The 19,376-nt window shown below is 50.9% G+C and overlaps 1 protein-coding gene across 1 annotated transcript in view; it reads right to left on the bottom strand.

The window, feature by feature from the left end:
- LOC143280675 (ceramide kinase-like protein) overlaps positions 1 to 19,376 on the bottom strand; it is a 39,834-nt gene that overhangs the window by 8,713 nt on the left and 11,745 nt on the right. The window contains exons 6-10 of the mRNA XM_076585411.1: positions 16,418 to 16,563; positions 14,499 to 14,573; positions 12,467 to 12,613; positions 10,884 to 10,971; positions 9,057 to 9,115 (exon numbers count right to left, since the gene is read on the bottom strand). Coding sequence (XP_076441526.1) covers positions 9,057 to 9,115; positions 10,884 to 10,971; positions 12,467 to 12,613; positions 14,499 to 14,573; positions 16,418 to 16,563 — 515 coding nt within the window. The remainder of the gene's footprint in view (positions 1 to 9,056; positions 9,116 to 10,883; positions 10,972 to 12,466; positions 12,614 to 14,498; positions 14,574 to 16,417; positions 16,564 to 19,376) is intronic.

The following is a 19,376-nucleotide window of genomic DNA, read 5'->3' as shown; positions in this document are numbered from 1 at the left end:
CCTACCTCGGCACAGCCACCTGACAGCTGTCACACCATACTGCCTACCTCGGCACAGCCACCTGACAGCTGTCACACCATGCTGCCTACCTGGGCACAGCCAACAGAGCTACCACACCATACTGCCTACCTGGGCACAGCCACCTGACAGCTGTCACACCATACTGCCTACCTGGGCACAGCCACCTGACAGCTGTCACACCATACTGCCTACCTCGGCACAGCCACCTGACAGCTGTCACACCATACTGCCTACCTGGGCACAGCCACCTGACAGCTACCACACCATACTGCCTACCTGGGCACAGCCACCTGACAGCTGTCACACCATACTGCCTACCTGGGCACAGCCACCTGACAGCTACCACACCATGCTGCCTACCTGGGCACAGCCACCTGACAGCTGTCACACCATGCTGCCTACCTGGGCACAGCCACCTGACAGCTGTCACACCATACTGCCTACCTGGGCACAGCCACCTGACAGCTGTCACACCATACTGCCTACCTGGGCACAGCCACCTGACAGCTACCACACCATACTGCCTACCTGGGCACAGCCACCTGACAGCTACCACACCATACTGCCTACCTGGGCACAGCCAACAGAGCTACCACACCATGCTGCCTACCTGGGCACAGCCACCTGACAGCTGTCACACCATACTGCCTACCTGGGCACAGCCACCTGACAGCTGTCACACCATACTGCCTACCTGGGCACAGCCACCTGACAGCTGTCACACCATACTGCCTACCTGGGCACAGCCACCTGACAGCTACCACACCATACTGCCTACCTGGGCACAGCCACCTGACAGCTACCACACCATACTGCCTACCTGGGCACAGCCACCTGACAGCTGTCACACCATACTGCCTACCTGGGCACAGCCACCTGACAGCTACCACACCAGACTGCCTACCTGGGCACAGCCACCTGACAGCTGTCACACCATACTGCCTACCTGGGCACAGCCACCTGACAGCTGTCACACCATACTGCCTACCTGGGCACAGCCAACAGAGCTACCACACCATGCTACCTACCTGGGCACAGCCAACAGAGCTACCACACCATACTGCCTACCTGGGCACAGCCACCTGACAGCTGTCACACCATGCTGCCTACCTGGGCACAGCCACCTGACAGCTGTCACACCATACTGCCTACCTGGGCACAGCCACCTGACAGCTACCACACCATACTGCCTACCTGGGCACAGCCACCTGACAGCTGTCACACCATGCTGCCTACCTGGGCACAGCCACCTGACAGCTACCACACCATACTGCCTACCTGGGCACAGCCACCTGACAGCTGTCACACCATACTGCCTACCTGGGCACAGCCACCTGACAGCTACCACACCATACTGCCTACCTGGGCACAGCCACCTGACAGCTACCACACCATACTGCCTACCTGGGCACAGCCAACAGAGCTACCACACCATGCTGCCTACCTGGGCACAGCCACCTGACAGCTACCACACCATGCTGCCTACCTGGGCACAGCCACCTGACAGCTGTCACACCATACTGCCTACCTGGGCACAGCCACCTGACAGCTACCACACCATGCTGCCTACCTGGGCACAGCCACCTGACAGCTGTCACACCATACTGCCTACCTGGGCACAGCCACCTGACAGCTGTCACACCATACTGCCTACCTGGGCACAGCCACCTGACAGCTACCACACCATACTGCCTACCTGGGCACAGCCACCTGACAGCTACCACACCATACTGCCTACCTGGGCACAGCCACCTGACAGCTACCACACCATACTGCCTACCTGGGCACAGCCACCTGACAGCTACCACACCATACTGCCTACCTGGGCACAGCCACCTGACAGCTACCACACCATACTGCCTACCTGGGCACAGCCACCTGACAGCTGTCACACCATACTGCCTACCTGGGCACAGCCACCTGACAGCTGTCACACCATACTGCCTACCTGGGCACAGCCACCTGACAGCTACCACACCATGCTGCCTACCTGGGCACAGCCAACAGAGCTACCACACCATGCTGCCTACCTGGGCACAGCCAACAGAGCTACCACACCATACTGCCTACCTGGGCACAGCCACCTGACAGCTGTCACACCATGCTGCCTACCTGGGCACAGCCACCTGACAGCTGTCACACCATACTGCCTACCTGGGCACAGCCACCTGACAGCTACCACACCATACTGCCTACCTGGGCACAGCCACCTGACAGCTGTCACACCATGCTGCCTACCTGGGCACAGCCACCTGACAGCTACCACACCATACTGCCTACCTGGGCACAGCCACCTGACAGCTGTCACACCATACTGCCTACCTGGGCACAGCCACCTGACAACTGTCACACCATACTGCCTACCTGGGCACAGCCACCTGACAGCTACCACACCATACTGCCTACCTGGGCACAGCCACCTGACAGCTGTCACACCATACTGCCTACCTGGGCACAGCCACCTGACAGCTACCACACCATACTGCCTACCTGGGCACAGCCACCTGACAGCTGTCACACCATGCTGCCTACCTGGGCACAGCCAACAGAGCTACCACACCATGCTGCCTACCTGGGCACAGCCACCTGACAGCTGTCACACCATACTGCCTACCTGGGCACAGCCACCTGACAGCTACCACACCATACTGCCTACCTGGGCACAGCCACCTGACAGCTACCACACCATACTGCCTACCTGGGCACAGCCAACAGAGCTACCACACCATGCTGCCTACCTGGGCACAGCCACCTGACAGCTGTCACACCATACTGCCTACCTGGGCACAGCCACCTGACAGCTACCACACCATGCTGCCTACCTGGGCACAGCCACCTGACAGCTGTCACACCATACTGCCTACCTGGGCACAGCCACCTGACAGCTACCACACCATACTGCCTACCTGGGCACAGCCACCTGACAGCTACCACACCATACTGCCTACCTGGGCACAGCCACCTGACAGCTGTCACACCATACTGCCTACCTGGGCACAGCCACCTGACAGCTACCACACCATGCTGCCTACCTGGGCACAGCCACCTGACAGCTGTCACACCATACTGCCTACCTGGGCACAGCCACCTGACAGCTGTCACACCATACTGCCTACCTGGGCACAGCCACCTGACAGCTACCACACCATACTGCCTACCTGGGCACAGCCACCTGACAGCTACCACACCATACTGCCTACCTGGGCACAGCCACCTGACAGCTACCACACCATACTGCCTACCTGGGCACAGCCACCTGACAGCTACCACACCATACTGCCTACCTGGGCACAGCCACCTGACAGCTACCACACCATACTGCCTACCTGGGCACAGCCACCTGACAGCTGTCACACCATACTGCCTACCTGGGCACAGCCACCTGACAGCTGTCACACCATACTGCCTACCTGGGCACAGCCACCTGACAGCTACCACACCATGCTGCCTACCTGGGCACAGCCACCTGACAGCTGTCACACCATACTGCCTACCTGGGCACAGCCACCTGACAGCTGTCACACCATACTGCCTACCTGGGCACAGCCACCTGACAGCTGTCACACCATGCTGCCTACCTGGGCACAGCCACCTGACAGCTGTCACACCATGCTGCCTACCTGGGCACAGCCACCTGACAGCTGTCACACCATGCTGCCTACCTGGGCACAGCCACCTGACAGCTGTCACACCATGCTGCCTACCTGGGCACAGCCAACAGAGCTACCACACCATACTGCCTACCTGGGCACAGCCACCTGACAGCTGTCACACCATACTGCCTACCTGGGCACAGCCACCTGACAGCTGTCACACCATGCTGCCTACCTGGGCACAGCCAACAGAGCTACCACACCATACTGCCTACCTGGGCACAGCCACCTGACAGCTGTCACACCATACTGCCTACCTGGGCACAGCCACCTGACAGCTACCACACCATGCTGCCTACCTGGGCACAGCCACCTGACAGCTGTCACACCATGCTGCCTACCTGGGCACAGCCAACAGAGCTACCACACCATACTGCCTACCTGGGCACAGCCACCTGACAGCTGTCACACCATACTGCCTACCTGGGCACAGCCAACTGACAGCTACCACACCATACTGCCTACCTGGGCACAGCCACCTGACAGCTGTCACACCATACTGCCTACCTGGGCACAGCCACCTGACAGCTACCACACCATACTGCCTACCTGGGCACAGCCAACAGAGCTACCACACCATACTGCCTACCTGGGCACAGCCACCTGACAGCTACCACACCATACTGCCTACCTGGGCACAGCCACCTGACAGCTGTCACACCATACTGCCTACCTGGGCACAGCCACCTGACAGCTGTCACACCATACTGCCTACCTGGGCACAGCCAACTGACAGCTGTCACACCATGCTGCCTACCTGGGCACAGCCAACAGAGCTACCACACCATACTGCCTACCTGGGCACAGCCACCTGACAGCTACCACACCATGCTGCCAACCTGGGCACAGCCACCTGACAGCTGTCACACCATGCTGCCTACCTGGGCACAGCCACCTGACAGCTGTCACACCATGCTGCCTACCTGGGCACAGCCACCTGACAGCTACCACACCATACTGCCTACCTGGGCACAGCCACCTGACAGCTGTCACACCATACTGCCTACCTGGGCACAGCCACCTGACAGCTGTCACACCATACTGCCTACCTGGGCACAGCCAACAGAGCTACCACACCATACTGCCTACCTGGGCACAGCCAACTGACAGCTGTCACACCATGCTGCCTACCTGGGCACAGCCACCTGACAGCTGTCACACCATGCTGCCTACCTGGGCACAGCCAACTGACAGCTGTCACACCATACTGCCTACCTGGGCACAGCCATCTGACAGCTGTCACACCATACTGCCTACCTGGGCACAGCCAACTGACAGCTGTCACACCATGCTGCCTACCTGGGCACAGCCAACAGAGCTACCACACCATGCTGCCTACCTGGGCACAGCCACCTGACAGCTGTCACACCATACTGCCTACCTGGGCACAGCCACCTGACAGCTGTCACACCATACTGCCTACCTGGGCACAGCCAACAGAGCTACCACACCATACTGCCTACCTGGGCACAGCCACCTGACAGCTGTCACACCATGCTGCCTACCTGGGCACAGCCACCTGACAGCTGTCACACCATACTGCCTACCTGGGCACAGCCACCTGACAGCTGTCACACCATACTGCCTACCTGGGCACAGCCACCTGACAGCTGTCACACCATGCTGCCTACCTGGGCACAGCCAACAGAGCTACCACACCATGCTGCCTACCTGGGCACAGCCACCTGACAGCTGTCACACCATGCTGCCTACCTGGGCACAGCCACCTGACAGCTACCACACCATGCTGCCTACCTGGGCACAGCCACCTGACAGCTGTCACACCATACTGCCTACCTGGGCACAGCCACCTGACAGCTGTCACACCATACTGCCTACCTGGGCACAGCCACCTGACAGCTGTCACACCATACTGCCTACCTGGGCACAGCCACCTGACAGCTGTCACACCATACTGCCTACCTGGGCACAGCCACCTGACAGCTGTCACACCATACTGCCTACCTGGGCACAGCCAACTGACAGCTGTCACACCATGCTGCCTACCTGGGCACAGCCAACAGAGCTACCACACCATGCTGCCTACCTGGGCACAGCCACCTGACAGCTGTCACACCATACTGCCTACCTGGGCACAGCCACCTGACAGCTGTCACACCATGCTGCCTACCTGGGCACAGCCAACAGAGCTACCACACCATACTGCCTACCTGGGCACAGCCACCTGACAGCTACCACACCATGCTGCCTAACTGGGCACAGCCACCTGACAGCTGTCACACCATGCTGCCTACCTGGGCACAGCCACCTGAGAGCTGTCACACCATACTGCCTACCTGGGCACAGCCAACAGAGCTACCACACCATGCTGCCTACCTGGGCACAGCCACCTGACAGCTGTCACACCATACTGCCTACCTGGGCACAGCCACCTGACAGCTGTCACACCATGCTGCCTACCTGGGCACAGCCAACAGAGCTACCACACCATACTGCCTACCTGGGCACAGCCACCTGACAGCTACCACACCATGCTGCCTACCTGGGCACAGCCACCTGACAGCTGTCACACCATGCTGCCTACCTGGGCACAGCCACCTGACAGCTGTCACACCATACTGCCTACCTGGGCACAGCCAACAGAGCTACCACACCATGCTGCCTACCTGGGCACAGCCACCTGACAGCTGTCACACCATACTGCCTACCTGGGCACAGCCACCTGACAGCTGTCACACCATACTGCCTACCTGGGCACAGCCACCTGACAGCTGTCACACCATACTGCCTACCTGGGCACAGCCACCTGACAGCTGTCACACCATGCTGCCTACCTGGGCACAGCCACCTGACAGCTGTCACACCATACTGCCTACCTGGGCACAGCCACCTGACAGCTGTCACACCATACTGCCTACCTGGGCACAGCCACCTGACAGCTGTCACACCATGCTGCCTACCTGGGCACAGCGAACAGAGCTACCACACCATGCTGCCTACCTGGGCACAGCCACCTGACAGCTACCACACCATACTGCCTACCTGGGCACAGCCAACAGACCTACCACACCATACTGCCTACCTGGGCACAGCCAACAGAGCTACCACACCATACTGCCTACCTGGGCACAGCCAACTGACAGCTACCACACCATACTGCCTACCTGGGCACAGCCACCTGACAGCTACCACACCATACTGCCTACCTGGGCACAGCCACCTGACAGCTGTCACACCATGCTGCCTACCTGGGCACAGCCACCTGACAGCTGTCACACCATACTGCCTACCTGGGCACAGCCACCTGACAGCTGTCACACCATACTGCCTACCTGGGCACAGCCAACAGAGCTACCACACCATACTGCCTACCTGGGCACAGCCAACAGAGCTACCACACCATGCTGCCTACCTGGGCACAGCCACCTGACAGCTGTCACACCATACTGCCTACCTGGGCACAGCCACCTGACAGCTGTGACACCATACTGCCTACCTGGGCACAGCCAACAGAGCTACCACACCATGCTGCCTACCTGGGCACAGCCACCTGACAGCTACCACACCATGCTGCCTACCTGGGCACAGCCACCTGACAGCTGCCACACCATGCTGCCTACCTGGGCACAGCCACCTGACAGCTACCACACCATACTGCCTACCTGGGCACAGCCAACAGAGCTACCACACCATGCTGCCTACCTGGGCACAGCCACCTGACAGCTACCACACCATACTGCCTACCTGGGCACAGCCACCTGACAGCTGCCACACCATACTGCCTACCTGGGCACAGCCAACAGAGCTACCACACCATACTGCCTACCTGGGCACAGCCACCTGACAGGTACCACACCATGCTGCCTACCTGGGCACAGCCACCTGACAGCTGTCACACCATACTGCCTACCTGGGCACAGACACCTGACAGCTACCACACCATGCTGCCTACCTGGGCACAGCCACCTGACAGCTGTCACACCATACTGCCTACCTGGGCACAGCCACCTGACAGCTGTCACACCATACTGCCTACCTGGGCACAGCCAACAGAGCTACCACACCATACTGCCTACCTGGGCACAGCCAACAGAGCTACCACACCATACTGCCTACCTGGGCACAGCCAACAGAGCTACCACACCATGCTGCCTACCTGGGCACAGCCACCTGACAGCTGTCACACCATACTGCCTACCTGGGCACAGCCACCTGACAGCTGTCACACCATACTGCCTACCTGGGCACAGCCAACAGAGCTACCACACCATACTGCCTACCTGGGCACAGCCACCTGACAGCTGCCTTAAGGCGCTCATCCTGTGATTCCTGTGTCATTCATTCAGGCTTCAAGTCAGGTGCACTCACAGGTATGCACTGTAGACACACTGCAAGAAAGCTGGAATAAATCAAGACCTGTTTCCAGGGAGGACCAAAGAATCTGATATCGTAATTTGAACAGAAAAAAAGAACATCGGCTAGTGACAAGGTATCTGAAATGGTTCACTGAAAAGAGGGTGGGTGCTGGAGGATATCAAAGGACTCCAGCTGAGCTCAGTTCCAGTCGGTGAAGGCACAAAATCAAATCTTGTCGAACCAAGCTGATCGTCTGCCATGGGTTGATAAATATTATGTGTGTTATGTGTTTTGAGTGAGAGAAAGAGAGAGACAGAGAGAGAGAAAGAGAGAGAGAGAGAGTGTGTGTGTTGTGTTGTGTTGTGTTGTGTTGTGTGTGTGTGTGTGTGTGTGTGTGTGCTGTCTATTTGTATGCACAACTCTGGTCTCTGTGTGTGTGTGTGTGTGTGTGTGTGTATGTGTGTGTGTGTGTGTGTGTGTGTGTATGTGTGTGTGTGTGTGTGTGTATGTGTGTGTGTATCCGTGTCAGTGTGTGTGTGAGTGTATGTGTGTGTGTATCCATGTCTGTGTGTGTGTGTGTATGTGTGTCTGTATCTGTGTCTATGTGTGTGTGTCTATGTGTGTGTGTGTCTGTATCTGTGTGTGTGTGTGTGTGTGTGTGTGTATGTGTGTGTGTGTCTGTATCCGTGTGTGTGTGTGTGTGTGTGTGTTTGTATATGAGTGTGTTTGTATATGTGTGTGTGTGTGTGTGTGTGTCTGTATCAGTGTCTGTGTGTGTGTGTGCGTTTAATCAACAATGAGGCCAGGAGATCAAACAGCAAAGAGTGGCAACTCTCTCCACACACAAGGTACACAACTTCAAGTCACTGCTGCTCACACTACCGATTCAGCTAGCACACAGGGAAACAAAAGGAACATTGGGACAAACCCAGACACTTCCTTAAAAAAAAAAAAAACCGGAAGCGCCGGGCCAGTCCTTATACCGATCATTTGACAAGTGCACACAGCAGCAAAAACAGACAGAGATACCAGTCTTTACTCTTTGTCTGTCATTTGGGAGCCAACCTGATGATGCTGATGATGATGCTGATGATGATGCTGCTTCAGCACCAGCTGCCTCTCCTCTGAAAAAATAAATCACCAATAAATTAAAAGGAATCTCTCTCAGTCTCACTCAGGTCACGCCGCTTCAGCGCTGCTGATGGTGGTCACGTGTGTCAACACATTCCCAAACTTGCACTTTAATGATGATAATAATAATCATAATAACAATAACAACAACACAATTGTAATAACAACAACAACAACAACAATAATAATGATACTACCACCACCACCACCAACAACAACAACAGCAGCAGCAGCAGCAGCAGCAGTAGCAACGACAATAATAATGATGATAGTAATAATAACAACGGCATCAGTGATGATTTAAATGATGATGATGAAAAGAATGAGGATAACAACAATACAACTACAACTACTTCTACTACTACTACTACTGCTGCTGCTGCTCCTCCTCCTTCTTCTACAACTACTACTACTACTATTGTATTTTGTGGAGCTGAATCTTGTGCTGAAACAATTCAAAGCGTTTTCACACCAACCTTTCACACACATGCATGACTCTGGTATGTCTATATTTGCTGAACATCACCCAGACATAACTGTCACCGTATTTAATGTTCTTCCCTTTTTTCTTTTTCTTTTTTATCAACCTTGCACATTTCCAATTGCTCTTGGTTTTTTTGTTGCTTTTTTTTCCTTTCTTGGACCAGAAAACATGTTTATTGATGATATGTATATATCTTTCTGATTACAGCACATTGAATTTTGACACCTGGGAAACTGCAATCATGATTCATGTAAGAAAACAGGAAGAATATAACCTTGTTTTCAAGGGGGAAAAAAGGGGAAAAAAAAGAAAAAAAAAGTCTGACACTCTGTGACACTGACAAAACAGCATCAAAAGAAACAAACAAAGAATCATGGGACCAATGGGACGACAGACAAAACATTTCTTCTTCTTCTCTGTTCGTGGGCTGCAACTCCCACGTTCACTCGTATGTACACAAGTGGGCTTTGACGTATACAACTGTTTTTAACCTGTGATTGTAGGCAGCCATACTCCGATTTCAGGGGTGTGCATGCTGGGTATGTTCTTGTTGCCATAACCCACTGAATGCTGACATGGATTATAGGATCTTTAACGTGTGAATTTGATCTTCTGCTTGCGTATACACACGAACGGCACTCAGGCACAAGCACGTCTGCACATATGCTGACTTGGGAGATCGGTAAAAATCTCCACCCTTTACCTACCAGGAGCCGTTACTGAGATTCGAGCCCGGAACCCTCAAATTGAAAGTCCAATGCTTTAACCGCTTGGCTATTGTGCCTGTCAGCTGATAATCTCATCCAAATGACTAGCGACCACACCACCACTCAAGGTCTAGTGGGGGGGCGGGGGGGGGAGAAAATTCTGGCGACTGTGCCAAGATTCCAACCAATGTCCTCAGAATCTCCCGCTTTCTAGGCAGACGCGTTACCTCCAGACCAACACTCCATAATCTGGGAATGTAGAAATAGTCATTAGTGTGCGATGCTACAGAACAAAAGGCTGCGTAATTTGTTCTTCAGTTTTTTGGTGGTGAAGAGCACAAATTTGTAGATGAGACATTGCTATCTTTTGCACTCTTACATGGATGTAAACATAGATCACACACACACACACCCCCCCTCATGCACATACACACACACACACACACTCATGCACACACACACACACACACACACACACACATACACACACACACACACACTCACACAGAAAGAACAGACAGAATGGAGCAGACAGACGGACAGACAGACTCATGGACGCATGTATCTTACTCATTGCTTGGGTCTGGCTCATTCTTCAGAACTTCCATATCAAACTCCATCACTTTGCTTTTCTTAAAGGCAAGGGGCAGCATAATATCTGCAAATCATCATTGTTCAGTCAACAAGCTGACACTGACCAGTCAACAAGCTGACACTGACCAGTACAAATCATCATTGTTCAGTCAACAAGCTGACACTGACCAGTCAACAAGCTGACACTGACCAGTCAACAAGCTGACACTGACCAGTACAAATCATCATTGTTCAGTCAACAAGCTGACACTGACCAGTACAAATCATCATTGTTCAGTCAACAAGCTGACACTGACCAGTCAACAAATCATCATTGTTCAGTCAACAAGCTGACACTGACCAGTCAACAAGTCATCATTGTTCAGTCAACAAGCTGACACTGACCAGTCAACAAATCATCATTGTTCAGTCAACAAGCTGACACTGACCAGTCAACAAATCATCATTGTTCAGTCAACAAGCTGACACTGACCAGTACAAATCATCATTGTTCAGTCAACAAGCTGACACTGACCAGTCAACAAATCATCATTGTTCAGACAACAAGCTGACACTGACCAGTACAAATCATCATTGTTCAGTCAACAAGCTGACACTGACCAGTCAACAAATCATCATTGTTCAGTCAACAAGCTGACACTGACCAGTCAACAAGTCATCATTGTTCAGTCAACAAGCTGACACTGACCAGTCAACAAATCATCATTGTTCAGTCAACAAGCCGACACTGACCAGTCAACAAATCATCATTGTTCAGTCAACAAGCTGACACTGACCAGTCAACAAATCATCATTGTTCAGTCAACAAGCTGACACTGACCAGTCAACAAATCATCATTGTTCAGTCAACAAGCTGACACTGACCAGTCAACAAATCATCATTGTTCAGTCAACAAGCTGACACTGACCAGTCAACAAGTCATCATTGTTCAGTCAACAAGCTGACACTGACCAGTCAACAAATCATCATTGTTCAGTCAACAAGCTGACACTGACCAGTCAACAAATCATCATTGTTCAGTCAACAAGCTGACACTGACCAGTCAACATATCATCATTGTTCAGTCAACAAGCTGACACTGACCAGTCAACAAATCATCATTGTTCAGTCAACAAGCTGACACTGACCAGTCAACAAGTCATCATTGTTCAGTCAACAAGCTGACACTGACCAGTCAACAAATAAAGATCCAGGATTCAAGCTTTCCCTTTCCCTCCCTGCCTTTTGGGGGATGTATGGAGGGCATATTTCACACAGACGGACAAGAGAAAGAAAGAAACAGGAAAAACAACTAATAACTTCAGCTGTGTTAGCAACACATGAAAACACTGATCATGGTTTAATAATAATGATGATGATAACAATTATGATGATATTAATAAGGATAATGATGATAATAATAATAATGATGATGATAATAATAGTAATAACAATAATTATAACAGCGATAATAAAAATAGCCACCACCACAAAAAGCCCCAAAATACAGCAAAACCCCCCTACCCATATTGCTTCCCCCCCCCCCCCTCCTCCACACACACACACAAAGAACACTCACAGGCGTATCGCGCTCTCTTCATCCATCGCAGCTCCTCTGAGCGTTTCATGAGGGAGGAGAAAATGCCGCTGGCGTAGAAGAGTCCGCAATAATGGGCCAGCTTCTGCGCCTCGTGGATGGCAAACATGTTGCACCAGTCCATTTCCCCTGCAATGGACACAAGTCCTTGACCCTCAATGGCACCAATGCAAATGTGGTTGGAAAAAAAAAAAAAAGATGGTTACGAGTCCCCACAGCCTTTTATGGCTATCAGGGTGGTGAGTTTGTGGCTGCTGTGCCTCCTTGGACTTGGCGCCGGACAGCACAGCACAGTCCTCTGCTTTCCACTCTTTTTAGCCGCCCCCACCCACAACTCCAGCTGTCCCAGGAGTGAGGAAAATCAGAACAAACTGCCCTTTCCCAAAAGACTCAACACCACGCTCCTTTGTCTTCTTCTCCTGCTTTGTTAGTGGGCTGCCACTCCCACATTCACTAGTAAACATGAGCGGGGCTTTTAGGTGTATCATGGTTTTTACCCCTGCCATGTAGGCAGCCAAACTCTGTGTTCAGGAGGGTGCATGCTAGGTATATTCTTGTTTCCATAACCCCTTGAATACTGACATGTATTACAGGATCTTTAAAGTGACTAGTTGATCTTCTGCATGTGTATACACACGAAAGAGGGTTCTGGCACCGGCAGGTCTGCACGTCTGTTGACCTGGGAGACTGGAAAAAAATCCCCACCCTTATACCCACCAGGTGCTGTGAGCAGGATCGAACCTGGGACCCTCAGATTAAAAGTCCAACGCTTGAACCACTGAGCTGTTGCAGCCATCTGACAACACCAGTGCTGAAACAGGGCTGCAGAGTGTCTTGACTGGTGAACACGACATCAGAGGTCCAGTGCCCGACTGATTCTGTCACAGCGTGAAGGAAAACTTCATCAGAAAAGGAGTTCATTCATCTCTTGTTTTTAAGGTCACGTTGTTGTTGTTGTTGTTGTTTTTATCAACAAACATGTCAACAATTTCTCTTTCAAAAATAACACAGTATTGGAATCATCTTTCCTTTGTACAGAATAACGTTCAAGTGGGCAGCCTTCTTCATGGTTTTCTTGCTGATTGATTTTTTTTTTTCCACTCATCTTTTAGATTTATTTTCCCCTAAATTGATGTTTAACATACTTGCTGTGACCCACCGGTGCAGACTCCAGCATGGGTCTGATTCCTGCCCTGTGCAAACATCTACTCTGACCACGGGGAGAAAATGAAAGTAGCTGTTGCTAGTTACCTCCCTGAGGTATATCACCTCCTTTCTGGACGTCTCTGCATTGCACCTCCCTGAGGTATATCACCTCCTTTCTGGACGTCTCTGCATTGCACCTCCCTAAGGTATATCACCTCCTTTCTGGACGTCTCTGCATTGCACCTCCCTGAGGTATATCACCTTTCTGGATGTCTCTGCATTGCACCTCCCTGAGGTATATCACCTCCCTTGTAGATGTCTCTATATTGCACCTCCCTGAGGTATATCACCTCCCTTGTGGATGTCTCTGCATTGCACCTCTCTGAGGTATATCACCTCCTTTCTGGATGTCTCTGCATTGCACCTCCCTGAGGTATATCACCTCCTTTCTGGACGTCTCTGCATTGCACCTCCCTGAGGTATATCACCTCCCTTGTGGATGTCTCTGCATTGCACCTCCCTGAGGTATATCACCTCCCTTGTGGATGTCTCTGCATTGCACCTCCCTGAGGTATATCACCTCCCTTGTGGATGTCTCTGCATTGCACCTCCCTGAGGTATATCACCTCCTTTCTGGATGTCTCTGCATTGCCCCCTGTTCTGGCAGGCATCATTTTACAGTGCTGGACGAAAATGGAGAATGGCTGCCTACATGGCAGGGTAAAAACAGTCATACACTTAAAAACTCACTTGTATATATGAATGAATGTGGAACGAGTTGCAACCCATGAACACACACACACACACAAAAAAAAAACCAAAAAAAACCCAACAAAACAAATAAACAAAAATATTTTTAAAAACTTACCTCGGATGATATTCAGAGTAGCGGTGTCTACATCAATAACTCCGTTGAACAGCTTGCTGGCTCCATTTCCAGTTCCTGAAAAAACAGGTATTTTCCCCATCAGCACTGGTGTTTTTCTGGCTGGTTTTTGTCTCTGTGTGTGTGCTGAAGCCAGAGGAACTGTTTGTCTCTGTGTGTTATCATTTCAAAGAGGTCAGTTTTTTAAGGCCATGACTTCAATGAGCTGAGCTTTTCTTTCCTTCAGGTCAAAAACAAACAAACTAGGACTATGGTTTAACTCACTCAGTACGGCCAGTCCTCTCTTCTCCTCTACACAGACCCCTCGGATGTCCAGTGGGTGTCTGAATGACCCAAACTTTAGCTTCTGTCGTCAGAATTGTGGTATTCTTTGTCAACATTCACGTCTTCAGTATAAGAGCCTTCCGCTTGCAATATTTTGATGATGGTAATTGGGGGGAAACGCTGTTAACGTCGTCTCTTTCGCTGTTCATATGGAGAGAGTTAAGAAGAAAAAAAAGCAGAAAGAAGATAAAGTGGAGGAAGTATAAGAGAAAGAACAAAAACGCAGGAAAACCAAGGACAAGATTAACAGCAGCAAGATGAATAAGAACAAGAACAACAAAGTTATAATTCACATGGCGCTTCTCTTCAGCACAGACACTTCAAAGAGCTCCCACACCAGTCATTCACACACATGCATAACAAAGTTAGAATTCACATGGCGCTTCTCTTCAGCAGGGACACTTCAAAGAGCTCCCACACCAGTCATTCACACACATGCATAACAAAGTTATAATTCACATGGCGCTTCTCTTCAGCAGAGACACTTCGAAGAGCTCCCACACCAGTCATTCACACACATGCATAGCTCTTGATTGAGAGGGAAGAATGCCAAACTTTAAAACATGTCAACAGAAAGCTACAGAAACTGTAGACACGAAAGCATGGGGGAAGGAGCAGGGCTGTGTCTTTTGAAAGAGGCAAGTTTTAAGGGCAGACTTGAATGAGCCGGGTGCAGGGATTTGACAAAGCGAATATCCCTGAAAACGGAGTGTGGCTGCCTACATGGTGGGGTAAACACGGTCATACACATAAAAGCCCACTTGTGTACACACAAGTGACTGTGGGAGTTGCAGCCTACAAACGAAGAAGAAGAAGACAAAGTGAAAGGAGAGAGATTTAGTGTTGTTTATAGATGCTTACTGTCCAGCCGACTGCACGGGGCCATATCAGGACTGCCAAACCTTACAAATGCTCAACCGCGTTAACACAAAACTGTCACATCTAAAAAAAAAAATTTTTTTTTTTTTTTTAATCACCAAGACAAACCCACAAAACACAGTTCATGACACAGTATTCCAAGCATTCAGCTCCTTCAGGCAAATAAGACTGGCCCACGCTGAGGACGTCAGCCCTTCCACTTACTTCATCATCCCCAGATAACGAAAAATCACACACACACACACACTGCACACACACACACACACACTACACACACACACTACACACACACTACAAACACACTACACACACTATACACACACACTACACACCCACAAACACACACACACACTACACGTACACACTACACACAATATACACACACACACACACACACTCACACACACACACACACACTACACACTACACACACACACACACACACTACACACACACACACACTACAAACACACACTACACACCACACACACACTACACACACACTACACACACACACTACTCACACACCACACACACACACACACACACACTACACACACACACTACACACACACACACACTACACACACACACACACACACACACTACACACACACACACTACACACACACACACACACACACTACACACACACACACTACACACACACACACACACACACACACACACACACTGACCACCAGGAATGACGCCCAAACGCACGGAGGGAGGGACCAGGGTGGCGTCAGGGTCGTTGAAGTCCACCCCCTCCTCCTCCTGTCGGCGCAACACCAGTCCATGGAGAACCTCCACGTAGAGTCCGTCCCCCCCTACCACCACCACTCTGACCACACACACATCAACATGCCTTTACACTGTGTGTGTGTGTGTGTGTGTGTGTGTGTGTGATGGGGGTGAGTAGGGACTCTGTGTGTGTGTGCGTGTGTGTGTGTGTGGTGTGTGTGTGTGTGTGTGTGTGTGTGTAGCACCTCCATGTAGAGTCCGTGTGTGTGGATGGGGGGGGGGGTAGGGACTGTGTGTGTGTGTGTGTGTGAGTGTGTGTGTGTGTGTGTGTGTGTGTGTGTGTGTATGCCTGCCTGTCTGTCTGTCTGTCTGTGTTTCTCTGTCTGTCTCTCTGTCTGTGTGAGCGAACCCCCTTTTATGTGTACTCACATACAAAAGCTCAAACGCACACGTTAAAGATCCCATGATCCATGTGACCATTCAGTAGTTTATGGAAACCAGACCGTACCTAGCATGCACCCTCCCTACAAAGGAATATGGCTACCTACATGGCTGGGTAAAAATGGTCACACATGTGAAAGCCCACTTGCACACAGGAGTGAACCTGTGAGCTGCAGCCCATGAACGCAGTTTCAGTTTCTCATTGTCTCAAGAAGGTGTGACTGCGTTCAGACAAATCCATATGTGCTACACCACATCTGCTGGGCAGATCCCTGACAGCAGCATAACCCAACACGCTTAGTCAGGCCTTGAGTGCATGCTGATGTATGTGTGTGTACCTATCAGAGTGGATTTCTTTTTACATCATTTTGCAGGAGGACAACACTTTTGTTGCCATGGGTTCTTTTTCAGTGTGCCAAGTGCGTGCTGCACATGGGACCTTGATTTATCGTCTTATCTGAATGACTAGGTGCTCAGTTTGATTTTCCAGTCCAACTTGGGAGAAAGGGAGAGAGCGGGATGGGAACCCACACCCTCACAGACTCTGTATTGGCCGCTGAGCGTCTTAACCTTCTTCTTCTGTGTTCGTGGGCTTCAACTCCCATGTTCACTCGTATATACGCGAGTGGGCTTTTTACGTGTATGACCGTTTTCACCCCGCCATGTAGGCAGCCATACTCCGCTTTCGGGGGTGTGCATGCTGGGTATGTTTTTGTTTCCATAACCCACCGAACGCTGACATGGATTACAGGATCTTTAACGTGTGTATTTGATCCTCTGCGTGCATTTACACACGAAGGGGGTTCAGGCACTGGCAGGTCTGCACATATGTTGACCTGGGAGATCATAAAAATCTCCACCCTTTACCCACCAGGCGCCGTCACCGTGATTCGAACCCGGGACCCTCAGATTGAAAGTCCAACGCTTTAACCATTTGGCTATTGCGCCCGTCGAGCGTCTTAACCATTCTGCCGCCTTCTTGCTCACCATGACTGCAGAAGAAAAAGAAATCACCAGCCGTCCTGACCAAGTGTTTATCATCGCAGACTTATGACTGGGAGGATACAGGTTTAAACCCCATCAGAGGTGTGTTGTTTTTTTTTACCTGTGGCCGGCCCCGACCCAGAGACCAGTACGCTATGGGCTCAAGTGAAGCGATGGCCTAGAGGTAACGCGTCCTCCTAGAAAGCGAGAGAATTTGAGCGCACTGCTTCTGGCAGAGTTGCCAGTATTTTCTCCCCCTCCACTAGACCTTGAGTGGTGGTCTGGACGCTAGTCATTCAGATGAGACGATAAACTGAGATCCCGTGTGCAGCATGCACTTAACATACGTAAAAGAACCCATGGCAACAAAAGGGCTGTCCCCGGCAAAATTCTGTAGAAAAATCTACTTCGATAGGTAAACAAAAAACTGCAGGCAGGGAAAAAAAAAGAAAAAAAAAGGGGTGGCGCTCTCAGTGTAGCGACGCGCTCTCCCTGGGGAGAGCAGCCTGAAATTTCACACAGAGAAATCTGTTGTGACAAAAAGAGTTATACAATACAATACAAATGGGAAGACTGAGACCACACACATGGTCTTTGGGGGTGTTGCTAAAATTCCACGACCAGCACTGCATGCATCTGTCTGTATCTCAGCCTGGTTGACACTGGGGGTATATCATGAGAGTACAGCTTTATCAAGTAGCCCCACGCCTAAAATGGACCCCTATTGCAACATCTTCATCACCCCCCAAGAGTACAGCTTTATCAGGTAGCCCCACACCTAAAATGGACCCCTATTGCAACATCTTCATCACCCCCCAAGAGTACAGCTTTATCAAGTAGCCCCACACCTAAAATGGACCCCTATTGCAACATCTTCATCACACCCCAAGAGTACAGCTTTATCAAGTAGCTCCACACCTAAAATGGACCCCTATTGCAACATCTTCATCACCCCCCAAGAGTACAGCTTTATCAAGTAGCCCCACACCTAAAATGGACCCCTATTGCAACATCTTCATCACCCCCCCATCATCATGCATCAAAATATAGAAAACAAAATGTCCCAAAGTCTGGGGCACCAAAGAACAGAAACGAGAGGCAAGGCCTTCAAGACTCACTTGTGACACGTGCTTTATCCAGTAAAGGAATCATGAGAGAAAAAGAGAGATAGAAAAAAATTGTTAAAATGGGTTCTGTATTGAATATTAATAAGCTTTGGAGAAAAAAAAAAAACAAAAAAAAACCAACAAACCACAGGAATGCTTGCGAGATCGAACCAACCACAGTGCATCTGACATCATTCGACCAAATCTAATATTTAAAAGCTTTGGGGTTTTTTGTTGTTTTTTTTAGCACGATAAATATATTACTGTATTTGATGTAATAACACCATTTAAATAAAGGTGGTTTGTTTTATATCTCAATCATTTAAGAAATCTTTTCAGAAATGCTCCCTTTTAGTGCCAGCCCACAGTGTCTGTGAGCAAC

Source organism: Babylonia areolata, chromosome 3 (genome assembly GCF_041734735.1).
Source record: "Babylonia areolata isolate BAREFJ2019XMU chromosome 3, ASM4173473v1, whole genome shotgun sequence".
NCBI classification, from domain to species: Eukaryota; Metazoa; Mollusca; class Gastropoda; order Neogastropoda; family Buccinidae; genus Babylonia; species Babylonia areolata.
Note: the sequence above shows the minus strand (reverse complement) of the source record. Positions and strands in the feature narration are given on the sequence as shown.